Below are 27,350 nucleotides of genomic sequence, written 5' to 3' on the forward strand. Positions count from 1 at the left end.
TTGAATATTTGATGCCGCATGCCCGACATCTGCCCTTCGAACCTAATCGATAACCGCGCATGTCTATTATGTCGTATTGCCGAGTAAACACCGTTTGTATGGCATACGTATCATAAATTACACGAAGTTTATTATGTACTTACGAGATAAAAATAAATCAAGGTGCCTACAAACATTTTTGTTTTTATTAAAAGAAAAGTTGTCTTATTTAATGTATTCTAGAATTAAAACCATAAATATTTTTCCTCCTTGGGACAGTGAAAACGTTGTTGTTTTCTGATTGCGCAGAAAATGGAATAGTATCAATGCCGCGCGGGCCTGCTCTTTGATTTGTTACTAAAAGCTGTTGCAGCTTTTTAATTAATGCTTCCTGTTCTTCACGTTCCATTTCATTTATTAAAATAGGTAGATTAGTTGCACACACCCATAAGTAGAACATTCCCACTGAAAAAAATATACATCTGGATAAAAACGGAGTATTACACAATCCTTACTTCTTTACTAATATTATAAATGTGAAAGTGTGGATGTTTGTTACTCAATCACGCAAAAACGGCTGAACGGATTTGGATGAAATTTGGCATGCACATAGCCATTGACATGGAAAAGAACATTGGCTAACATTTATTATTATTTATCCCCATTTTTTAAATAAATCCCAAGGGAAAATTAAAAAGGTGTGTAAAAGCTATAAGATCACTAAGGGGATGTATTCCCATGAAAACGGGGACCACCGAACGCTGTAAACTGAAGTCCACGCAGACGAAGTCGCGGGCAACAGCTAGTATAGGTATATTGTAGGTAACGATTTCAGAGAGACTTGAAGAGTACCAAAGCATTGAGAAAGAATTGATCTGCTCTACAAATAGTAGGTAGGGAATATTTTATTGTACCTGTGGTTTTTCTCAAATTAAGATGTTGTGTAAAATTTAGTAATAAGTATGTAATTGAAAATTATTACGTAGCAGGAATCCACCGGCAACGCTTGCACCAATCAGCAAACCAATATCCATTGTGTTCTGTTTGATCAGAAGAAGGGAAGTTGCGACAAGTGTGAGAATCAGGATGAGCCGCAGGAATTCCATGATTATGAAGAAAACCATAAACAAGTTGTTACACTGTTGAACAAAATTATTAAATTGAACTAAGATATAGGCTGTAGTTGAATATGAAAATGTTAGCTTTAAAGAAAAAGTACATAATAGAGAAAAACATTAAAAATTTACCGTGTAGGCTCCATATATAAATATAAGACATGCAATCATGTATATGCTAGTTAAACTTATTCCAAGAGAAATAAACTTTTCAGGATCTGTAAAATGAAATGTAAATATACAATAAAAAGCCCCATTTTGAGGGTTCCGTAGCCAGTATTATTATATTTTAATTTTTATTATGTTTTTATTTAAGCAGGAATTAATTTAGAACTTAGATTTGCAATTATACTGTAGGTTAGGTACCTAGTAGTTCTTAATAGGGAGCAGTTTAAGTTTTATTTGATTGATGAAGTTCGTGAAACTTTCATTTTGTTCTTGTGCAGGTTTGAAACTTTCTTAACAAGAAAATTGTTAAATTAATAAGAACCAAGGAATGGTATTTACAAAAGAAAGTTCCAGTTCTCTATGCCCCAGAACCTAGTAGGAATGTACCTATAAGAAAACAATAACGACCGCCAGCTTATTATTTCAGCGAGTAATATTGTTTAATAAACTTCCAAAAAACGTTAGGTTACTTTTACATTCAGAGTAAACATTTTGAGAGCGAAAATAAGGCTCCCTTAACCTAACACGGTATTATTAACCTTATAGGAACTTAACTTTCAAAATAACTACCTAAATATAAATCTTACCTGCTTGTACATTTTCCAAACAACTTTTAGCATAAATTAGATTGTAGTCATTTATCCAATTAGTAATTTCATCTTTTAGTAACTTGGTTTCACCGTATCCGAGGCAACAAAACACTAGTATTACTAGCGCCTGAAACTTTATTTAGAAAATTGTACTTAAAACATAAAACAATAAGAGTAATCACAATTATCAATTTAGGTAAAAACTTACAAATGAGAATATACCAATTAAAATTCCTCCCAAACGTAATGAAAACCAAAAGCAACAGCTGTATACTAAAGCCATGTTATAATATCCGATATTTTCACAATTCCATTTTTATTCTTTATAATGCACTTGCTATGGGTCTAGCCTCCCCTCATTGTGTCATAATAGTGACCGCCGTTGGTATATTAGTCTATATATAAGCGTCGGTAGTCACGCTAATTATTGCTTACGGTATTGATTTACAAGATCTCATGACTGATAACTATTTTGGGGTCAGTATCGAAATAATCAAACCAATCATACATGGACTCACCCAGCTAATTAATATTACAATAAATAGTAGCATTAAATACAATATGTTCAGAAAGCACAAAGCCGAGGGATTAGGGGAAGAACCTAGGTAAAATAATAGTGTCCTTTGCCTCATGCCATTTCCCTTTTTTATAGTGATTAAAATTTGCGGTATAGATGAAGTTAATTGTAGATTTGAATTACCTACCTTATTTATACCTAACCGTCAACAAAATCGCACCCCTTTAAATTCTAAAGTCATAGTCGGTAATTTAAACCCTATCTATTAATATTATTATGACAATATTATTATTGAAACTTCTTTTTTTTCTTTTCTTTGTTTATTGTTTACCAGGCCAGGAAATAAAAAAGGAAACTAATGCAAAAGATTAAAAAAAGTTAAATTTTATTTTTCACCAAAAATCGAAGTCTTTAAGACCTAGCGTTACCCCTACTCTCCTAACCTCTCTACCCTAACTCTCTCTCTCATGGACCTAATTATTGTGACAACAGTCTCTTGCGGATTGTTGTTGCATTCTGCAACCACGGCATCTTGGAGAACTTAGACAGTGGTAGGGGCAGGATCACGTGCCCGTACTCGCCGTTTCAGTTCATCCCAAAGGTGCTCAATTGGGTTCCAGTCTGGACTTCGCGTCGGCCAGCGCATAATACGTATTCCAATTTCTTGCAGCTATACTAGTAGGTTCAGTTATTTAGCGGTGTGACAGCAGGCATTATCATGCATTAACGTGAACCCACTGTCCACAAAACCTGCATAAGGGACAAATTGCTCCACTGATCCAGATCCACGTCTTTGGATAGCCACCAGTCTCTTGGAAGCTTTGGAAAACTCATCAAACGACTTAAGTTCAGCTGCCGAGCAACATCGCAGCGATTTTTGTGACGCCAAGTGTTAGCGTTCAAACTGTAAGTGGGCCTTTGATTAGTTAGAATTCAGCCTCGGTCGGCGACTTATCTACAATTGAGATGCTTTACATGGAGTAAAAACGGAACCTTGTTACACAATTGAGTAAGTATAGTAATTATCATCGACTGTGTAAAGTATTTTTAAGCTTTGCGATTTGTTTATTATTGATATCTAAACATATAATTGATATAATTATCGGCTATCAAATATGATAGCAAATTCAATAGAATTAAAACTAAATAATAAATAAAACTGAAGGTAGGTGAGGTAAGTAGGTATGTACCTCCCTACTATATTATATGAACGTTGTCATTTTGCCGGAGTAGAAATTTACTGTTGGTAGGAATATATTCGCAACTACAAAAGTTCTTCACGCGGCTGTTTTCATCTAAAGTCGAACTAGATCTTAATTTTATAGCTATTAAATTATATAAGATTTAGTTTACAATATTTGTAATTGAAGTTGGAGAAAGTGTGTTGCGATTCCAAAATGTTTCGCTCCTCCCACGAATCTTCCTTTGCTCTTTGTACACTTTTGAACAATCTCACTGGCTCAGCAAACATCACTACAAATAGGGTGTCATAAGCTGCTTGCTGAAATCCCTTTGCGGCGCGCATGGAACACGAATGCGCCGTCCGGCACGGTGGCCGGGAGACTTCCGCGGCATACAAGACACGACACTCTTTGTTTCGTATGTTCAGCTGCCTCCTTCGCTAACATGACTGCTTCGCAGTAGGAGGCGACCGTTTTCTACTTCCTCTCGCCCCGTCTTTATGTACCTATATCGAACCAGAGCCCACTCAGAGCAGACCTCCACCGTGTTCATTTTGCTAAGGTACCTCCCGAAACAGCCCTGATCGGTAAGGTCAGGAGGCTGCTTCTGGTGGCTAAGTGACTCACCTACCCCCAATATCGTGGCACTTTCCCAGCTAAGTGAATCCACTGCTTTTTGCGCCGGGTCTGGTTCAACAGAGCCCTATTTGCTGTAAGTACGAGTTAGAGGTCCACTTATTGGAATATCAGCCCGATATGAAACATGCTAGACCTAACCTAAGCCGAACCCCACCAGAGGTCCTCCTGGTTGTGGCCGCATGCCCCCGTGAAATCCTAGATGTTTTAGCGCCAGGCCTTACCCAACATATTAATTTCGCGCCTTATTTTCAATATAAGCAGTGTTTTAAAAGTAACTTATGCTCCGCTGTAAATAAACTTTCTATCATCAAGATACAATCAGGAGTTCTGATCGGCGGCGCTGAGAAGTCTGTGAGTCAGGTTCCAGAGGAGGAGAGGCAGCTGCTGCATGCCCCCTCCCTCTGAGTACGCTAATTAAAATGTCTATTTCTATTGTGGTTTCAAATAAATACTATTGGAATACAAATCGATATCGAATAATACCGTACGCTTAGCTATCTTTGTAAACTAAACTGTTTGTGTCACATAAACTTGCGCAGCTGCGCCTGCTGTCAGTCATCTTCATGTTTATTTTTACTGATAGATATAAAAAAATCAAGTTAGAGATTTCGTATTTAGTGGCTACTGTGGAAATCTTGATGTTCAAACTCATGTAAAGATTCATTTCATTTGCAATAACTATTTATTGTAAGCATGGCAGAATGTACAGAGTTAGAGAACTCACCAATAACATTACTGCCTAATGAAATACTTTATATTATATTAAAAAACAATAGCTGCCGTGAAATTTTGAATTTTGGAGCTACCTGCAAGCGTTTTCATGCAGTAGTTAATGCTGATCAATCCCTGTGGAAAGAAAAGTTAAAAAAGACGTAAGTGGTACCTGTTAAGCATTCGCACGGATATTGCAACTACAATTCTTGCTCCTCTGTTCCAGTTTTTAATTATGCTTCCTGCCAGTACTTGTAGAATAGTTAAAAAATAAGTACTAACATTTATTACAGATCTCCACCAGATGTATATAATTTGACTGAAAAGTATGGTAATGGCCAGTGGCTAAAAGAAATAAAAAGATATTTTACTGTAAAACATGCTGTCCATGCAGAATTGCTATTGATGTCATCGAAGTATTACTGGTAAAGTATTTATGAAATTTAAGATTTACCTGAACCAAATGGTTTAAGCATGAATTTGTAGCATGAGGTGCAGGTTAAATTCCAACCCAGGCAAAGTGGTAATTTGACTTTGAAAGTTATATGATCATTCTTAAATATTATAAGGCACCACTGACAATCAGTCTAGGAAACTGTTGTGTGGTAAATATGGATTCCAAATATTGGAATCTGTAATCACTAACCTGCAAAGAGCTATCATGATCATGAATCATGATATGTCATCAAATCTTCAATCCTTTCCTATATGTGAACACTGTAAACAGGCCTGTATCAGTTTGGCTTTATCATGTTTTATTTCCTGTATTGTAATTCTGTGCATTCTTTTACCCAGGCGCACAACAGAAATATCAATACTAGATATCAAAGAATTTTTTACCCTGGCTTTAAGTTACAATTCTAATCATTACTATGTTGTGACTACCTTAAAAGATATAATAAATATTGGAAATGAGTGTTTGAGTTTGAACTACAACCACCGGTAAGTATAAAATAAATTTATCTCTCACCCATTTTTGTCGATACTAATTAGTTTTACTTTTAACAAATTAATTAATTTAATTTTCCATGACTTTTTGCCCTGTATAAATAATTAGCATCAATTATATTAAGGACTGCCTTAAAGAACTATGATTTTAGCTTAGAGTATTTTTTAATAAGTCCAGATTAATTCATTGTTCATTTTTTTATACCCACAGACCATACACATTGACTGAACTGTATTATGCAAAAATCGTTCTACGATATTTGACACAGACTTATTTTGCCATCAAGTGGTTTCAAAATCGCATGAGAAATGTATTGACTCCAGAACTTGTTTTAAATTTCTTTATAGAATGGATAGATACAGACCGAGTGCATGCCGATGAAGATATTGAAGCTACAGTTAGTACTATTCTATTATAAGTTTGAATGTTCTTGTTTTTTAACTGGGACTGAAAAAGTCATCATCATTATCCTAGCCTTTTTCCAGCTATGTTTGGGTTGGCTTCCAGACTAACCAGATTCAGCTAAGTATCTGACCTCCTCAACCCACTTATATGGGCAACACAGTACCCCTTAGTTAGACTCGTTATCAGACTTTCTAGCTTCTCACTAACTGTAATGACTGTCAAAGGTCTATGAATAACAGCCTGGAACCGCAATTTAACTTGCCTTCCGAAACACGGAGGGACTCGTTATGACAAAGATGGTCAACCGCGCCAAGCGTAAGTTAACCTGATTGATCCACATATGCGATTAGCTTAGCCACAAGCTCTTCTGGGACTGAAAAAGTATTTGAGCAAAATAAAAAATATTTGACAAGGTATATGCATTAAATGTACATTGAAATATTTTGCTTGTAGAATTAATTTGTAGTTACTTATTTAAATTAATAAGTTCTGTATTATTTAATCACTTCTTTCTTTCTTAGTTCAGAGATATGATTGAACACGTCGAGAAACGATATCCTAGAAGTTTTCACCCTGAGTATACTGTACTAGAAAAGGTATTAAAGGGTTTTATAAGACCCTCAAACCTCCTAGCTGCTGTTTCGGATGTAATATATCGAGTGAATCTTATATTAAATAGAGAACCTGCAAGTTTGGATACTCTTGATATTCCTCGAGTATGTTAATTATCAGTATTTTCACTTATACCTAATATATGCTTTATGTAAATGACTGTTAATGTAGCTTATTTCTTAAGCGTTATTTCAAGAAATCTTACATTTAATAATAACAATAACAAAAAGCATACTCCATTTTTTTTAGGTTTGGCAAACAAGACGGGGAAATATAATTGCGGTTGCCGTCATATTCCAAGCCGTAGCTAGCAGATGCGGTGTGCATTGCGAGCTGATCGCTTTTCCCAACCACTTGTTCCTTGAATGGCGCGACCCTGAGACTCCAGGAGTGGTATACAAAATAGATCCACTATCTGGCTCCATTTCACAAAAGGGACGCTGTCCATACTCACGACGAGGTGCTCTTATGCGAGATGATATAAAATTTTGTCCTGACACTTTCCTTCAATACATCGTAACAGCTTTCCTCATGTCTATGGGAGCCCAGAAAAGTAGGTAAGTAATAAGTTTTTTAAACGCCTTTCTCATGCTGTAAAGGTTATATTTGACAGTATGATAACCAGTGTTAGAAATTAGTTATGTAATAATACTTCAAAAGCGTAACAACAACAATATTTTGATTGAATGAAGCAACGGTTTACACACGCGTATTTATTGGAATTGCCCGACTAGTTTCGGACATGGGCAGTCGAGGCGGGCGACGCGACACGATAATTACGCGTGAGAGAACCATTGCATCATATAATAATCATTTATCCTCACGATAGTCATAACAATGTTTTTAGTTAGTGTCGCAGAATGGTTATTTACTTTTGTGGCTAACAATATTGCCCAAATACTTTAATAAGGATAATTATCTAATGTTATTTTAAACAACCCCATCTTGTAGGAGTACACTACATGCAAGAAATCTGCAAGATTTTCTTAGCACAGACTGTGCAGAAGATAACCCATACAAGTACTATCAAGCATTTCTGCTAGATTATGACAACCTGCCTGTTATGTCTATAACATTAAACCCTTTGTTTGTAAGTAACGTTTTTAGATACCTTCTAACTAATATTATGAAAGCTTACTGCCCAAAAGACCGTGATATAATTATGTGTGACTGTGAATGGAGTAAGCTTGTATTTAATGAATAAAAATAAAGAATACTGACTGGCCAGTCGGTCTAGTGGTTAGTGGCATAGACTGCTATACGGGAGGTCGTGGGTTCGATTCCCACCCAAGTCAGGTGTTTGAGTGATGAGTAGATACAATCATTTGTTCCCAGTGTAATTTATCAATAATATGTATGTATTTTTAGCAGTTGTACAGTACTACAAACATAATACAAGCTTTGCTTATTTTGACACGAGATGGCGAAGGGTGAAAGTTTAAAAATAAACAGATTGGTGATAAATGTCTAACTTTATATTTTAATATGAATCTACTCAATATTTAATAATAATTATTATTTCCACAATTTTAGCTTGATGATAGCCATCTTAAAATGCTAGAGCATTTAATGATGATCACTCATAGTCCTGCTCCTGTAACTAGACCGGTAAGTGGAATTATATTTTATCGATATTTTTATTAGTATTTTATCGACTATTTTACTGGATTTTCACTGCACTTTAGGTACATACTTTTCTTTTTCGTAAGTTGTACCTACATCTCAGGTTTTCCTAATGAATACGGTGTTTGGAAAGAGGGGTTGTTTAATCTTAGGTTTTAACACCCAACCTCATTCCCCTGTCCCACTCATGCACCCAGATTGTGGAAAATTATGCCGCCGAACATTTGCGACTCCTAATTTGTCGCTCATATACCTAACCTAGATACCTAAGAATATCTTCGTAGCTATTGTATTTTATATGAGTTTATATTAATCCTTGTATGCTGAATTGCCAATTGAAATAAATATTTTAATCTTTTACAGTAAAATGTGAAAAATCTGTATTCTATATTTCAGGCAAAAGTGACTGCTCGTAATGGAGATGTAAAATTCGCCGTAGGAATGATATGTTATCACCAGCGCTATAATTATGCCTGCGTTATCCTAGGCTGGGACCCCATTTGCTCCATCGACATGGGAAATCGACAAGAGTTCCAATCCTTGCGACTCGGTTTAAAACAAACATTTTACAATGTTGTTGCAATTGACCAGTCTGAACGATACGTGGCTCAAGGTTAGTCGACAATTTTGCAGTAGTTCATTAGCTGAAATTTTTTCGGGTATATTTTTTATTAAATTTCTATATCTATTCGAATTACAGAATATCTCATTGATGTGCCGAACCCAAATCGTCTGCATCATTTGGAAGACGTCATTGCCAAATACTTTACACATTACGATGGTTACTGCTATGTTCCTAATGAGGAACTGGAAAGTGAATATCCCGATGACGGCCCCATAAGAGCTGTATACAAAGACAAATTCGAACTAAGAAATGAACGTCTGAGAGCACAGGCAGTTGCGGCTCAAGTAAATTAAGCAAATACGTTCCAGGAATAAGGATTTTCCTAAGTCAGATTGATGTATATTTTCAATTTACTGAAATAATAATATATTAAAAGGTAGTTTATATTTAATTGTGATAAATATAGATAAACCTATCTATGAATTACTTATTTATTCTGTAATAATGTGTATAATTATTATGTAAGATTAAGTAGAACAAAGCATATGAATAATAATATCGAACTTGTAATCCGATAGAAAAAGTCGTTAAGCTTCCATATCTTATTAAAGGACAAATAATTTATATACTACTTTCAGAAATTAGATGATCAAACGAGTTTGACACTTACACTCCATTTTTTCAGTTACATAAAAAGGTAAATCTGCGTGTAAGTTTTTATACAAACATGATAAAAGTTTTTTTTTCTAAGACGGCTCCCGCACTTAGGAAACTTACAAATCACGTGCACAAGGACACCCAAATTCAGAACAAGCATTAGTGGATCACACAAATGCTTGATGATGGAGTATAGTATGGTATAATATATATTATACCATTGCTTTCTATGAATTACCTGTACATTCGACTCAATTGACTACATGTAACTGAGAAGAATACTGGGTTATTGCTAATCAGATTGCTTTACAGACCGTCGCGAGTCGTTGCTGGAATTATTTTGTTTTTATCCTGTGACTTTTCATGCTATGCGGTAATCCAACAATTTCATAGATCTTTAATGTAGTTTTCTTAAATGCAATAAACATAATAAGTATGTTTATGACTATAACGGTATTAGAGATTGTTATAATTATTGACAAAGTTGCATGATAGTCTTTATAACCATTGTAGTTAATTTGAGTGTAAGATTACCTGTCCTTGTAACTAATACGGTATCAAAAGTTTACAATAAGGACTTTTTGTAAAATAAAGTCGAAGCCAATTTTAATCGTCAAATAAAATAACAAAATGTACAAATTACTTTTATTTATTAATTCCTCCTGCAGTGCTTTATAGTTGCTGACAATTTAAGAACGAGATCTTGTAGTTAAACATTATTATTTACATTTAATGTGTGCTAGGCTGTTGCTTCTGGTTTAGTAATGGCACTATTTACTATGAAAAGCGGTATTTGTTGCACTACACATTTAGACTTACATTGTAAATTTAAAGGAAATTCATCTTTGCAGTAGAATTGATTAAGTACATATTGAATTAGCATAGCCATTGGTTATATGATGGTTGTATATATTTTTTCTACATTATCTACCCCAGTCCAAAGCTATAAATAGCTCAAAACGAGAGATAAGCTTAGTATTCGCAACTCATATGAATAATTCAGACGTCTGTAAGATTCTAAATGGTATGGTAAGATAATATACCATTTTTTCTTTGACGATCAAGTTTAGTAGCTTGAAGAGAAAATCTCTTTATCATCGTCCATTAATTATTTAAGTGTCACTGGCTCTCAAGGCCGGCGCGGTAAGTGTCGATATTCGAGAAATATTTACATTTACCAGCACTTATTCAGAAAATCTTACTTGAAATCACGAGTGCAAATTTATTTTCATTAAAAAGTAAAGTGTCAATTTATATACATAAATTACGCCACTAAACCGTCAAATATGAACACAAAATTAGTATACTTTGACTTTAACTTTACATTCTTACCTTGCTCTGTTACTGACAGAACAGCTTTCGTCAAAGGCAATAGTGGTAATATTTTTTGAGTTGGCCCAAGCATCCCTCTTGAATTAATACAATTCACTGAACTGGGGTAAAAAGTAACTGAACGAGTCTACTTATTGAATCCAAACAAAAATTTGCATAACCCTTCTGGCAAAATCTAACTTACAAAGCTATTTTTTGGCAAACACATTAATTAAGACGTTATTAACTGCAGAATTTCGAACATGACTATATGATACAGTCTTCTACATAATAATGACGTATCACGTGTACCTATTCTATGGCCTGTGTGGAATCAGACGACTAAACGTTTACAAAATATCGATAACTAAGCCTTTATGTTAAGGTATCCACATTGATAAAGTTACGACAAGTCTTGTTATAATAATATGATAATATGAATTGCAATATGAAAAATATTTCAAAATGTCTGAAATGAATTGGGATTGACTATTTACTTACCTTATTACCATAGGGAGTTGTCTATTTCATAAGTTTAGGAGAGCTATGTTTGCTACACAAAAATATTAATAATATATTATAAGTACCACATAGTAAAAATACGCAATTGATATTGAATAAACTGACAGTAAATTTCCAGTCAATTAAAGCTCCTTCTATCAACATGAAGTCTTACAAATATTAACTACGAAATTAAAATGCCATTAATTGAAATTATGTATCATTATTTTTAATTTTTACTTCAATGGATTAAAATAAATCTTCCTATCGTACGCTGTAAATGTTTAACAAAATCGAAATGAAAATAACTGTGATTATATGTCTATACCCTATCTGCTAAAAAAATAAAACTTACGTTGGCAGCAAAATAACTCACTATCGTCGCAGTACACAAAAGAAAATAAGAGCGCAGTGTCATTTTCATAATCACATACAAGCTCGTAATGAGTCGGAGATCATCGTTATGCACGTACGACGACGAATGGAACACAATATTCCTAGAGCGAGATTATACATTGAGCGATCAATACTCTAAAATCTCACTCAAATTATAATTATTTAAAGTTAACATAAGTAGGTATAGAAGCAAATAGTAACCTATTACAACTAACATTAGATAGGCATTATTTTAGTTTAGACATTTCCACCACTAAAATTTTCAGTGACTGGAACAACATGTTTAAATAAAGCAAAATTATAAATTATAAGTTGGAACTCATAAATCGCATAACATGTTGAGTACATTTGGATCAAGTTTGGTTATAAGCTATTACATCAAAGTTTAACTATATGTTAATGATTGAGGTACGCCATTAACAGTCTTTGATTTCAGGACCCCGTTCTCATACGACATTACTGTCTCTCGACCGTTCTCTGTCACCCTGGAACAACGACAAAGTGCACATGTAAGAAAAGTTAAAAAATCGTCCTTAATTAGTTTCATGGGAGGTTTATTTATTTTTATTTTTCGAATTAATCACACAAGTTATAGAATTATATACTAGACTGCTATGAAATGTCGTTTATTATACTGAAATCTTATCCAACATTGGAGCACACATATCATGTAAAATGCCACCATAAAATGCACACATGTGAGCCACATCAGTAATCCAATTCATAAATGAATTAAAAACGTTTAATCGATATTCTATACCATTAAAAAGTAAGCAACAGGTTTATAATCTTAGTCTTCATCAAGAAATATACTCAACAAGCACATAACATGCAAAAATAATCATAAGACCTATCAACAAATACTGGGTACTTAAGCCAATATCGACATTGTTCAGTCAAACTAGGTCACGGCCGTATTCATTTATTTTCTATATCAATAGAGAATTATGTATCCACCTACATGCTCACAATCTATGTTCCATATCGATTACTTATAATTAGATTGTATATACTTTGTTTCGCCTGTATAGTGATTGTATGGTGTATACATAAACTTTCAAGGAACTTTTTTTCTCATTGTTGTATAACTCATACAATATGTTTAATTTCTATAGAGTAAGGTTAGTTTAATGCTTTATGTAATCAATTACTTAACAACGACAGACTAATAATAAGCTAGATACATTCATAAGTCATCAAGACATTCATTGCTTGTTAATCTCAAGGGAGGGTGACAACACAACTCTTATGGGTTATGGCATAACTACTAGTTTAGCTACTAACTTATGTGGATAATATAACGGGTATAATAAATATACAAATATCGATTGTATATTAAATTGGCTGCAGGAAAGTATTGAACTCCTGTTAAAATCATTTTGTTTCTTAGTATGCCCAGAGTACTGGCATCAACTTCGACGAGAATTCTAACAGTCATACTTACTTCTTGGTAGTGATCTTTTTCCCATTAACGATGCGCGTGGTGGTTGTGGTACTTCTCATGTTAGCGCTGCCGGGTCCCGCCAGCGAGCTATTGAATGTAGAGAATGAGGTGAAAGCATTTCCGTTGGACGCGGCATGCGCGAAGATATCATCGAGTCCTTGCATGCCGAACCCGAAGGGACTGAAGAGGGATGAAGTAAGTGAGGTGCTTGGGTGACTTCGGCGGCCGTGCCTGTGCTGTTGATGTCCATGGCCGTTGATTTCTGAAAAGCGAAGATATATTATTTAAGTTATTATTACGTCAAATAATACATGGAAATGGATTATACAGCATTTCCTTAGATTTTAGTATCCGACATTTTAACAAAACCAGTCTATCGGTACTTTTATTTCAATATAATACTTTTTAAACATGCCATAAATTGCGTATTCTATAATAATTATTTGAGCAACATGCAGTAGTTTTATTTATCAGTATTATCACTCTAAATACTATTTGACATGTTTACTCGTAAAGTCAAATAAACAATTATAAATAAGATAAGTTTATGCAAACAGTGTATTTGTCGATTAATAAATGTAAGTTAGTGGGCAAGTGGGCAACTTAAGTAGACCTTACTTAAGTTTGATACAGCCCGCAGCAAAAGTTGATGAACAATAACATTAAAAACATCTTAAAACAAATTGGCTTATCCAGATATCATAGCGTTAACTATTTGTGATAAGGCCTTTTTATTTCCTAATCGCAACAACCATTTATTGCATTTTATTGTGTTCTAGCATTTTGATAATTTTTCTTGTGGACTTACAGGTACAATTATTAGCGAATAAAGTGCCAGCATTTTCTTCTGGGGCATGTAAAAAATTAAGTTTGTATGTTGTAACTAGGGGCCAGCCTATTTGTTGTCTAATAATATTGAAGTAACTTATTGAATTTGAATAACTTGTGTTTGAGATCGTATAGAGCCTTTGTTTAATTATTATAAGCCTATGTTGCCAAACTGCTGGATCTACTATCCCAATGCTTAATATAAGGGTTGAGTTCATCACACCATCTTTGCCTGGTCCTACCATACAGTCTAATGTTGTTTTATGGATATTATATAAATATCGTATATCTTAATAACCAGACAGATTTTATTTGCTTCCACAAGCTAATCTACACTAGTATTTTAGGGTAGGTATATACTCTGGACAGCCTGATTTAGACAAATAATTCAAAGACAGTTAAAAACCATTTCAAGATCTACCACTTTTTTATTATTAGGATATTTTAATCATTACCGAAAGTACATTACAAAACCAATCGTACCTGCAAATAAATCACCAAATGGAGACCCGCCGAAGAATTCTCTGAACACCTCCTCGGGGTCGCGGAATGTGAACGGGAAGCTGGGATAGCCGAAGTCGTAATCGTAGTCGGGGGCGGATCGTCTGCCTCTGCCGTTGTTCAACCCTTCTTTACCGTATTGATCATACACTCGCCGTTTCCTCTCTGCAATAAACAACAGCATTTATATTAAACATTAGATACAATAAATATCACCGCTGCGGGGTTCTCGCCAAAAACGTGTCATGCGTTGGAATAGATCAATTTAAATCCTAAGTTAGGAGATAATTATGTGCCGTTCATTGGCCCGACCACACTATTGCTTAACTAACAAATGATGTCACCGTTGCAAGCAACTTCGGCGAAACTGACCTTAACTGCGACTGCCTTATTTTGATCACGACTTTTAGCAAAAAATATAATAGAAGCTAAAAATTAAATTAACCTAGACTTGGTTGTGGCCCATATATTGCAGGTACTTATTTTTTACAGTTTAATAATACCTAACTGTTACAAGGTTACATGTTAATCTACGTACCTATTTAAATGTGCTCTTTAAATTTTATTGATATAAGTAAGGTATAAACTTTTTACGCAAATTCCTTGTGAAATTGCTTTACGTGACTATAGAGTTATAAAGTAATGTCGCAGCCTCATAGGGTCACGTAAGTCAATCAATATCAGTAATTTAACGTAATGTTACTGGAAGAAATTACATTATTTTACAAAGCCAACTATTGCAGTCAATGTTTTACTGAATTTATTACGTTTAACTACGAAACAAAATCTTATAGTAAGCATAGAGACTTCTAACAACCAATGCCGAAGATCGTTTGAAGATTGACTGTGTTTTCTTATTTCTGTTAATTCAATACTTCCAATATTCCAAATTTAAAAAGAAATATATATATATACATTATATACCTACCAAGTATGAGGTTCAAAAATATTTTGACCTGTTTCAGTTTCTAAATATCACTTATCAATTAAAATTAATAACCAAAAGTGGCTTAATTAGTATGCCATTGTTATTTAGTATTAAAAGCAAAGCAATACTAAAATGTATCTTAAATAAACACAAAGAGGCGGGCTAGTCGCATCGAAAACGAGTTGGTTCATAGTTGGGTATAACTAATTGTCTAAATTACCTATTAAAGTAGGCAGCGCTAGTGTTAAAAAAACCTTTATCCAATCTGTAAACTTCCATCTACTGAAGTTTTTATTATAATTAGAACTAATAATATTTGATTCGTGCCAATTAATGGGGTCACCAGTCGAAATCAACAAATATTATCACAGTACATATGTATGACGTAATACCGTTCTTCATATAACGCTTTCGTTACGCTTGAACGAATTTGTGGAGAGAGTAATTGATAATGGCATTAATATAATGGTAAAAACTATTCACATCGGCATTATGTGGGTTTAATATATATCCAATCCTGTAAACATCATTGTATACCTATTATTTGAATTCGACCTAAAAGCCAGATTGCCTTTTTTGAGTAAAAAATGTTGTTTTTGATTACACAAAATTGCTGAACCTAATTGTACTACGTTCCTTTGTGTACTTAATTAGTTGCAGATTTGGATTCCGTGTGTTCAAAGTGCCGTTACAATGACTCGCTAAATATATGTATTGTACTCATTTTATTCATCATCAAAGAGGTGAATCACTGTGTACGTAGGAGGCTAGCAGGATATTATGTTAATATATTTATACTACAAAAAATTCCATGTAGCATTTAGCCAATACCGATTTGTTACTTTCTATCGTACTTATTTGTGTTATTCGATTTCCATTTGTTGTTTGTATTGCGACAAGGGAAGTTGCTGCGTACCATTTAAATTATGCATGATATAGCTTACATCGCCCACATAGCACTTTACGTAATTTACTGATTATGTACGTAAATTTTGGTATAAAATTCATCGTTATTCGTTCATTTACCATAAATTTCAAAACATACTTCGCCACTGCCTAATTATACTTACGTAAAGTAAGGAAATAAAAAGTTATACGCAATCGTTATTAGAGCTCACTCACACAAAAATCTGTTAGTAATAAAGTAAGTAGACCCAAACAATCAAAGTTAAACGTTCTGAATATTATCAAGAACAGACTAAGCCTAACCATAATTAGTTCTCAGTATGAAATTATGTTTCTGCTTTCTGTGTAAGTTTATTTAAGTATATTTAGATATTACACACATTTACTGAAACTTTTTGACATCAACATGATAATATTCAAAACTTCTAAAGCCAATCCTGCATTAAATGGACAGCTACCAAAAAAGCGGTGGAATGGCGTGTCTCCAAAAAACCCTCTGAAGTTAAAGTGGCGATGCCCATTGACTCCGTTCTTGCTTTGATATCTGTGTGCGTGATGACTGGATCCCCGTGCATCATAAACTTTCCGCTTGTTTGCTACCCAACAACAAAAATCATTTTACACTTCGAAATTATGCAACCACTTACATCTTCACCATATTAAGTTATTTTAATGATGCTATACAGTCTTCCCTTTAAAAAATAACAACAGATAGCTGATGAAGTGAAAATAAACGAGAATTATAAAGAGCTACTATTACTAACTCTGTGTTGTTGTGTAGCTGTAGTATTCACAAGTTATTAAATTACGTATGCGTAAATATGCCACATTAATATAAAGCTATATTTATACATACATAATAGAATAAGTATTTGGAAGCTCTTAGTAAATTTAGAACACTTAAATAGCCAAGAAGCTAAATTTTAAAAGTTATATTCATTCGAGCAACATTGAATACTCCAGCTAAACAAACATAATAAACATACAATTATAATATACAATTATCAGTTTACACTCACCATCTGAAAGAACTTCATAAGCTTCAGATATTTCTTTGAATCGTCTATTAGCTTCTTCAGCATTATCTGGATTCTTGTCAGGGTGCCATTTCAATGCTAGTTTTCTGTAACTGTAAAAAGTAAAACCTTAGTAATGTTTTATTTAGTTCTTACTGCATCATTTTTTTTAAGTACTTTGTGCATTGTGTACATTTTACATTACTCATAAAAAGAATCTTAAAAAGTTTTATTTTTACCAAAGTATTGTATAAATGCCAAGGATAATATAACATGCAATATTCAACTAAGTACATATTATTTTTAGTATTTGAATTACTGTGCAAAATAAGAAAACTAATGTTGTATGCAATCCCTGGGTATGCATGAAGTCTCTTGATAATCAATTCATATTATGTATATACTCATTTTGTTTTGTATTGTAAAAGTGGCAGCATTCTGTTCTGTGTAGTTTATTGCATTTATCTGCCACAGCTCAATCAGCATAATTTTGTGTGTGCTTGCATCTAATATGGTATTTAGAGAATGGTTAAGAACAAAGTATGTGCCTAGTATGTCAGTAGTTAAAATTCTTATAGCCTTTATTCAAATCAATAATTTATATTTTTATACTTAGATATTATTACATAAGTTTAGGAGGACTTTGCAGTGTTTACTTAACTAGTATAAAATGGTCTGTTTTCTTAGTGCTATTGTATATACTAGTCAATACACATAAAAAGTTTCAAAACATTATCATCTTTGACTGACAAATGTCTCTGAAAAATTAAGTGTTAGCAAAACTAAATAAATTATCAAAATTCGTAAATTACAAAGTTGTTACACCACAGTGATTACTGGTTCTCAAGGATGGTAACAGAAAGTCACAATTATCACTGAAAAACAAACTGCAAGTCTAAATTCATATGGAAACAGATAGGGTTATGTATTGTTGTTATGGGACACATCTACATACTCAAATATTGAGATTCCACAGAGGATTCGATCAAAAATACTACTACTAATATTAAATGCACTTATCAGTATATCCCATACAATCATTATGCATATTATGTTCCATTAAAAAATCTACAGTAACAAAGGGTTGTAAAACTGTTAAATAACTTACGCTTTTTTTATTTCTGCCTCGGATGCAACTCGAGTAACACCTAGTGTCCTGTAATAGTCCACCATTGCTGGTCTCCCTCAAGGGATATGAGATCTGAAAGGATAAAAAATAATATTATATAGTTTTTATCTTTAATTTTGTTTTCATTAAATCACTGAAATAACAAAGGATGCCATGGAATGACCTACAATTCAAATTTATTTATATTTTAGGTTTAGTCCAATATTGATCCAGCGTTTTCTTATTAAATGTTTACTTTTTAAGCGACTGAGTTAGTTCTGTCCCTGACGTATAAGTTCAGGAGGATTTATAAAAAAAAATACCATTCTATTTCGTAAAGAGTAATAACGGACTTGAAGACAAACAGGGAATACCAATCTACTACAAATTAGACATGGAACGCTGACAATCTTTAGTAAAATGTAATGAACACAACCTATAAATGCCGAACACTTTTTTTATTGATAATAAATCAATATTACTATTTCGACAGGCGATGTACTTCCTTATTAGTTACTCGGTATTATTTATCCAGATTATTCACTTACCGATATTAATAAGTGAACAATAATTTATCAAAGAATCCAGAAAAAGTGACAATAAAGAGCAGATTTTTAAAATTGATGTTATTTTTTTTTGTAAGTACCTCAAAACACGAAAAAAACATACAATGTCATGTGTCAGCTAAAATGTCAAATCTTCTTACTAAATGTTGCAGATAGCAAAGCTGCACCTCGATTTCAATAAATATCCTGATAATACTAATATATTATTAGTTACTGAACCAAATGATCATGGTTCAGCAATAAATAGCATCAAGGTTTTTAATTTCTAGATGCATGACATAACAAACAGGTGACCTCAAATTTAAAGGAAAATTTGTAAGGATTCACCAAATAAAATAATTATTTTCTATAAGACGAAAAAGCACTATGCGAAGGTGTTATTGTAAATAGATGAGGCTTAACCCATAAGTTGGAGGTAAAATCACCATTCACTTGGCGCTTTTAAGTTCTGGCAACACTAAGGTTAGCTGGTCATAAACAACAAATAAATCGAAGAGACTTCAATCAAACATAGACCAGATTAATTTACCGTTGACATTTTAAAAAAAACAATACGAATTTTTTGTTGAAAAGAACCTGCAGGAGCCAACTAAACTTTGTAATGAATAAATATCGTCTAGGTTTATCAGATGGCATTTTTATTATTGGCATATAAAAGTGGCAGAAAGGAGGAATGATGAAGGTAATTTATATTTTGATATTTTATTATATTATTATATGTCTTAGTTTTTACTTCTGTACGATTTTTATTGAGAACGTAATTTTGTAATACAATTAAATATGCTAGTATTAAATAACATTAAAGACGACATCAAACATCAAACTTGCCCCTTGGTCACGCCGTAGCTTGAGCAACCACAATTCTAATAGTTTTTATTCAGCTTTCTGCTTTCTCTTTTGTTTTTAAATTTTTGTAAAAATACCCTGAACAAAACAAGCGGGAGTAATACTATTCTTACGCGAGGAGAACTGCTAGTTTTAATAAAAATTTTGCTCGGTACCTGTGTCTGATGAATTATATAAGTAGATACCTTTTTAATAACTGAGTGATAGTTTAAAAATGAATTTTACCCTATGTTTACCCTATTTTTAACAATACTGACTAATCTACTAGCGCTTTCTCCAAATTGTTAGTTTGAAATCTTTAAAAATACATTCATGTGCCGACTGTCATATGGTTAGATCTACTTGTTGATTAATTGCCAATGTTATTTGTAAACACAATCATCCTATGATTAAAGTGGCTGAGTCTGAGAAAATTTGTTTGCGCTTATGAACATTTATTTTTATTAACAAATAAATGAAATAAAAAAGGCATGATGCGTAAAGAACTACTCCTCCCTAGCCTAGACTTTGCATGCATCCTTAATGTAGATTTCGCCATTGCAGACAGCAATTAAAAGTAAGGGCCCTTTCATCATAATTGCGATTACCTATAACAAATAGTCGTCGTAGTTAAATAATAAAGAAAATACTTATGTTTTGTTTTGGAGCAGTCAACCTAAATCACAACAGTCATTACTTAACATTAGCTTGGTACCTACTATGATGTCGGTTAACGGTTATTTTTTTATTGCATATACCTAGTGATCGGATTTCTAAACTTTTTGGGTGCAATAAATGCTATGGATAGTTTAAAAATCACAACGAATCTTATCTTTAAATTGTAATCAACAAGTCCATATTAAAAACAGATAAATACGCCATTGCGTAGGACTTATAGATAGATCTAGAATCAACGGTCATGAATTTAATGAAGACGTTTAAATACAGCGATAATAACAATTAAATAGACGTTTTTACTATGTATGGACTAACACAAGTAAGGAATACGTTAAGTCGACCAAACAAGTTTGAGTAGGTATAATTTCAACAAAAATAGCGATATACGAATGGTCAAAATAAACTAATTATTACTGTGCCCGTAAAGCCCGAATTCAAAAGACAGTTTAATGATACGTTGTTGATGAGAGTTGTAAGGTGTAAACTGTAGACTGCAGAGTACTTGGAATAAAAAAACGCGCTAAGTGTTGGTAGCCTTTAACAACAACAACAACAACACAATAAGATAAAAACAAGTATAAAGGAGACAATGCGTATCTCTTAGACAATAGGAAGAAGTCGTGGGTTAGAAATATACATATGTCTACTCCTACAGAAGGAATAGAAAAGCTTGGCAAATTAAGTTTATGTATTTAGATTTTATATGAGAGCTGTTGCGTTAATACTCGGTACACGTTAATAGTACCACGTTAGTAATCTTGAACCAGTTGATATTATTGGGAAAGATATTTATTAATACAGGTAAGACGAGTTCGTAATACCCTCTGCTAGTATTACCCCTTGGTTTCGGACTTTGTATTATTTACTGTTCATTTAAAAACCTTAACAACATTAATATTTATGACGCCGATTGGGATATTTCGAGTGTTTTTATCACATAATTTTAAACATTAAATTAATGCTATAGCGTGCTAACAGCATATACCTACCTAACGTGTTATCTAAGTAGGCCTCTGTATATTTATTAAATGTCAAGTAACTTATCCTTAAGTGAAGTATATTCGAAATAGTAGTTCTTCTCCTACTGTCTTCTAATGACAGTAGTATTAATACACGGACCATCTTGCGGTACATACATACACTGATTCTATAAATTACCGGGATCTAGTGGTTAGCGTCTAAGACTTATCCTAAATCCTAGAATTCTCTTTGTCTCTCTGTAAAACCACTTGTAATGGTTGAAGCCAAATTATACATACATTTTCCGCGTGGTGTTTTATAAACAGATCTGGAAATAGCCATGGCTATACTTAAACATTTGTTTTAAAATGTAATATTCTGTAAGTTGTCTTATAGTGATTCCATTTCCAAGGTAAGTAGCGAATGTAATAAATAATAAGTAACAATTATGTATAAAACCTTAAATAATAAGTACTCTGGCATCTGATCCTCCATCAAGTATTGATTCTATTGATAAGGACTCTGGAAACGTCTAATATTCTCGAGATGTGCGCTTGTAGAGCGCCTAACATAATTAAAGGTAGCAAATGACAGAATGTGAGTGCAGTTATTGTACATGCCGACTACATTCATAGTAATTTGCATTGCAAGCAACTTATCGCGCTTAGTTAGCCTAATTTCAAATACAAATTATACAAAACCGATTTCATAAACCACGAGGACAAACCTATCAAGGCAGATTAGAGGGCGCCACTGCATACTTCAACTGCTGTTATTGTTTCGATATTACGTTATGCATTGCACTGAAAACTGAAGTGATGTGCCTGTGTAAATCATTTGTTTCAGGTGTGTACTATCATAATAGTTTATTTCATTTGAAATACAAGCCTTATCTGTGGGTCAAGCTTTTATATTACACTTCCATATAGAAGTTTGTATACAGTGTATTTTATTATCGAAACGCTTAATGTCAGTGTCATATTTCAACATCGGCTGAGAGCACAATCACGCTCCGAAGTAAGGATATAAGAAGCATTTTAAAAGAATGGATATATTAGGTCCAAACGAATCCTATGTTTCAGTAATAGTGTAGGTAGGTAATAGGTACAAACCTTAAAATAACATTGGCTCTTCCGGTGAGTACAACGTTGGTGCCAACCACGGATAGCAAAGCGATCGCCACCTCCACTAAAGAATCTCGACGTTCTTAGCACTTCTCAGATTTCTTCTATCTTATGCAACTTCGGTGTGTTCTCAATGTATTGTACGGCATCTATCACGTTTTATGTCGAACTCACTTGCACTAAATGGATGACTGATCTTGTCCAATGACACTTGTTTTTAATCTGCATGAGTAACCAATAACACAATATTCATATTATCCGTTCGTAACAAAATCAACCAAAAATATGAAATTTCAGCACATTAAATCGATGAAACATAGATTCACAGTGGTGTCAGTTTGGGCACGATAAGACAAAGCGTAGGAAGGTATAGCGGTAACGTAACCGCACCTACTAGTACAAACGATCCGAGCGCACGTTTTCCATCGACTGACATTCGAAGACGCGAATACTAACGAACGATTCACGAATGGCAACGAACAGCGGAGACACGGCACAATAATAGCGCTAGTAGCGCACACTAGCCAGCTGACGTGCGCGTGAAGGACGAGACAAGACAAACACTGGAGTTTTAACAGCCATTAAACTCGATAAAATGCACTGGGTGTTGGTTTCTTAAGCGATATTTCTTGCGTCTAACTTAAAGCAAGAATCAAAACAACACTTTCGTAATTTTGTTGGTAGTATATACTTAAATAAGCAATTATGTAATTCCGTGTTTAAAGCTAATATTTTACCGGCTCTAAAATAATAACTTTTCCGGCTATACTAGTTACTTATTTTATGGTTGTGACTATTCTTAGGTAGAAAGAATAAAGAAGTGGTAATATTTAAGGTTATGGACGTACCTAGAAGAAAATAAAGGTTCGTTTCAAGAAAAGATAGTCGTGCTTGCCCATTATTGCAGTAAAATATCGAGGTAACCGACCCTAGAGTTTATACCGGGTGTACGTCGAATGATCGTAATGAACCTTATGAACAACCGGTGGATGACCTTTAGAGTTACTCATTACATCCAAAATAATCTGAAGACTCAAAACTAAAACAATTATACACAAAACTGCGAATAGATTAAATCACTGTCCCTCTTTTCGAATTTTATTATGCCGATGAAATAAATACAACTTAGGCATCTAGTGCATCTTTTGCCAGCTGCAGTCTTAAAATTCAAATCATTTGGTCTGTAACATACCAATTTAAAAATGTGAATTACGGGTGAAAATCGGCAGTATTTCAAATTAGCACATGCAAATACGCAGTGAATGATTAAAACAGACTTGCAGATAACGCATTCAGTGTGGTATTCAGCTTCGGTCGGCCTTCGAGAGACCGGTCGGGGTACAGTCACTACAGCTGATACGGTAAGACTCACTTACGTCACTACATGCTAATAAAGTGCGGCTGTGTGACAGAGAATTTCATTCAACTTCTATTCAGTGACTCAGCAGTATGTACATTTATATTTCTATTGTTGTCTTTAGTAACAAATATTCTCAATTCGTTGTTGTCTCCTCGTTATGATTCGCTTTAAATACTACTTGGATTACAAATAAATAAATAAAACCGCTCCGGCATGTACCGCAATAAATTGTACAAAAGGAAAATTTAATTATCTAGCCATAAAAAAGCCAACTAAGTCATCAGAGAAAGCAAGACATCACCTGAGCTCTTCCAAAAAAGTAGAGCTTAAACTGACCGAGTGTGTTACTAATAACTGATTATTTCTTTACTTTCGCTAGAGGCCGTCGACTGAACAATTGGGTAAAAGAGATGAGTTCCCTCGTCCTCGTCCGTCGTATAATTATATTTTCATTTTTATCATTGGATTGTAGTTCATTAAAAATTGGTTCCTGGTACTGTACCGGTACATTTCCTATGTACCCAACTCTACGGTTGCGAAAGATGAGAGATTGGTTTGATATTTAGATGAAAGAATATCTCATTATTGTCTTGTGTTTACAAAACTATAATTATGTCACAATACCAACATCAACAAGAATTTACTCTACCGCTTGCAGTAACATACCGCCGACTTGTTTCAAAAGACGGCCAAGAAACTTACGACATGCCACGTTATTTAAAAATTACCACAGTAGTTTATTCTATAAAGAATCATCTATTAACTCAGTAAATGTCTTTTTTGGCAACTATCATAATTTATTTACATTTCACAATTCGGTTTTCAACATCACCGTCTGTCTACAGCTAGAAAGATGACACTGTTGGTGTGCAAGTAAGAGTCTTATTGCTATCGAGCTATCCTGTAATCAAACTAGTATCCTAGCCTTTACTGTATATTATTACAAAAACACGCAAGTAAATAATAAAAGCTGTAACAATATTTAATCACAAATCAGTCTGGTAGGCTATTTACTACCTATTTTAATTATTGTATACAATGACTTATAATGATTTTCTACTTTTTCATATCCGTAGACGTTTGCTAAGTGCAAATGGTGGAACTTGGTCAAAGAAAAATATTCCTATTTTAAAAATTAAATTTGATTCATTTTCCTACAAATAAGCACATGGAATAGAAGACATTGGTAATTACGATTCAACGTACCGAACTTAAAATGGTTGCTTTTATTTCAACTCTCTAAGCCGTATGTAGTAAGTAAACTTAGTACATAGTAATTTATTGGTTTACTGGGCAGACTATCTTGATTTATCGTGATTCCAATGGTTCGATTAAATCTGACACGACCTAACACGCAAGTTGCTAATCAAGACGTGTCTTGGAATCGATCCATAAATTATATTCCCACATGCTAGGCACTTTCAATGATTATAAGGTATACCTACGAGTATTCTTGTGAGCTCAATTTCTATGACTGGTTAATTTGCATAAAATAAACATTTTGAGTTTTGATTGGTGAAAGTCCGATTGCGTAAAAATATCTTTATTGTAGGTAGGTATTAGTTAGGTAGGTACAGTTTAATGAAGGTGAAAGGCATTTCACTAAGAACTTAATTTCATGTATAAATTTATAGGTATTAAGTACCTACTTGTGCATTTTTTCGGACCACGTATAGAATTTAGGACTATAAAATTCAGAACTTGCAAACAAAACTCATCAACCACTTCCTAAAAATGTACCATTTTTTAACCGTGGGCACATAGGTACCTATGTAGAAGCACTTCCACTAGGTACTACTACTTTTACGGAAAAATAAACTTTTATGGGACAAAAAACTACAACTTAATTAACTCTCTACAGTAAAACGGCATTAAATGAATAATTTGGTAATAACAAACGAAGCACTTTTTGTGAGCTATCAGTGATTAACAGATATATTAATTAATAGTGACGGGGCGATTACTTATTAATTTAGTACTAACGGGACGTTTAAACTTTTACACGTAAAGTAATCTGAGGCCCCATTCTCATGGTGATGGCCGGATAAACCTAACAGCTCTGGCAGCCCCACTACCGGAAATGCTAGTTAAAATACGATTTATAACATGTAGGTCAACATATTTAAACTGTACGGGAATATTTTGATCCATAAAGATATAGACAGTTGATTAATTGTTTAGTGAGACAGTAAGCTTAAATGAAAATTAACCCGTTTACCAATAACTAGCTGTTGCCCGCGACTTCGTCCCCGTGTGTAGAAGATATAAGTTATGATTTATACCTGCCCTGTTTTTTTTACATTTTCTATTGAATCTTCGCTCCTATTAGTCGCAGCGTGATGGTTTATATGGCTTCCTCGATGAATGGTCTATTCAACACAAAAATATTTTTTCAATTTGGACCATTAGTTCCTGAGATTAGCGCGTTCAAACAAACAAACTCTTCAGCTTTATATATTAGTATAGATATAGATATCTAGACACTGTCTTACTTACGTTGCTTTCGTTCTAGGAAAAGCTTCTTAGATGAACATTAACCATTCACATCTCTATATTTACACTAACTGCACCAGCAGACATTGTTTTGTCATAAACATTATTTAACAAACTTTGGTTTGCAAAAATTGAAGTGGACATTGTGGACAACCGTATTACTCTTACCTACTGGCTACTGGTATGAAAATTATACATGCATATAAGATTTCATAAAAATCGGTCATAATGTTTCGGAGAAGTATTTTAACCAACATTATGATAGAATTTAATGTACGAATATACCTGCCTACGATTTATTTTTTCTTTTGGCAGAGGAAGACTTACGGCCTCCCTCGGGAAGGAAGTGATTGAAGTGAATAGTGTCAGACTCTTACTGAATAAAATTGAACGTCCTACCGCATTAGATCGATGCATCGCCATTCATCATGCACCGACCGCGGGGCACTGTCTTCGGCCAATAGGGGCCGACGTGTTAAGTGCTTCGGCCTTCTGCCTCCTACTGGACTCCACCTGCTGCGCCAAAAGTTGATATCCTCCCACCTAACGTAAAATTAAAAAAAAAACTGATTGGCGTGTAGGTAGCTACTGTAGAACTACTGTAGAGCTACTTACTAGAAAAAGAAACACAAACGTTCGCACTGACGATCAAGCTACCTGAAGACTATTTTAAAGATAGAGAGCGGTAGTAGGC

The 27,350-nt window shown here is 33.9% G+C and overlaps 3 protein-coding genes across 6 annotated transcripts; 1 reads left to right on the plus strand and 2 right to left on the minus strand.

The window, feature by feature from the left end:
* Positions 1-199: 199 nt before the first annotated feature.
* Positions 200-2,684, minus strand: LOC113508011. 2 transcript variants are annotated; one of them, XM_026890953.1, is made up of 5 exons: positions 2,371-2,684; positions 1,850-1,985; positions 1,227-1,312; positions 962-1,118; positions 200-444 (listed from the first exon to the last, which is right to left on the minus strand). In XM_026890953.1, exons 1-5 carry the CDS (start codon positions 2,482-2,484, stop codon positions 209-211), a joined length of 729 nt encoding a protein of 242 aa, XP_026746754.1. In that variant the 5' UTR covers positions 2,485-2,684; the 3' UTR covers positions 200-208. The 2 variants fall into 2 exon arrangements, with proteins under 2 accessions (XP_026746754.1, XP_026746755.1); XM_026890954.1 differs by having other exon boundaries at positions 2,061-2,684.
* A 2,027-nt stretch (positions 2,685-4,711) lies between these two features.
* LOC113508012 (F-box only protein 21-like) lies at positions 4,712-9,493 on the plus strand. Its single transcript, XM_026890955.1, has 10 exons — positions 4,712-5,061; positions 5,194-5,325; positions 5,696-5,842; positions 6,060-6,246; positions 6,776-6,970; positions 7,116-7,423; positions 7,818-7,956; positions 8,400-8,474; positions 8,886-9,102; positions 9,190-9,493. Exons 1-10 carry the CDS (start codon positions 4,883-4,885, stop codon positions 9,405-9,407), a joined length of 1,797 nt encoding a protein of 598 aa, XP_026746756.1. The 5' UTR covers positions 4,712-4,882; the 3' UTR covers positions 9,408-9,493.
* Positions 9,494-10,342: 849 nt separating this feature from the next.
* LOC113508013 (dnaJ homolog subfamily B member 6) lies at positions 10,343-23,245 on the minus strand. Of its 3 annotated transcripts, none has more exons than XM_026890956.1 (7): positions 22,792-23,245; positions 18,651-18,743; positions 17,546-17,655; positions 16,985-17,122; positions 14,675-14,857; positions 13,364-13,625; positions 10,343-12,404 (listed from the first exon to the last, which is right to left on the minus strand). In XM_026890956.1, exons 2-7 carry the CDS (start codon positions 18,713-18,715, stop codon positions 12,305-12,307), a joined length of 858 nt encoding a protein of 285 aa, XP_026746757.1. In that variant the 5' UTR covers positions 18,716-18,743; positions 22,792-23,245; the 3' UTR covers positions 10,343-12,304. The 3 variants fall into 3 exon arrangements, with proteins under 3 accessions (XP_026746757.1, XP_026746758.1, XP_026746759.1); XM_026890957.1 differs by lacking the exon at positions 22,792-23,245 and adding an exon at positions 19,199-19,314; XM_026890958.1 differs by lacking the exon at positions 16,985-17,122 and having other exon boundaries at positions 22,792-23,242.
* Between the last annotated feature and the right edge of the window lie 4,105 nt (positions 23,246-27,350).

This window comes from Trichoplusia ni, unplaced genomic scaffold, assembly GCF_003590095.1.
Source record: "Trichoplusia ni isolate ovarian cell line Hi5 unplaced genomic scaffold, tn1 tig00003647, whole genome shotgun sequence".
NCBI classification, from domain to species: domain Eukaryota; kingdom Metazoa; phylum Arthropoda; class Insecta; order Lepidoptera; family Noctuidae; genus Trichoplusia; species Trichoplusia ni.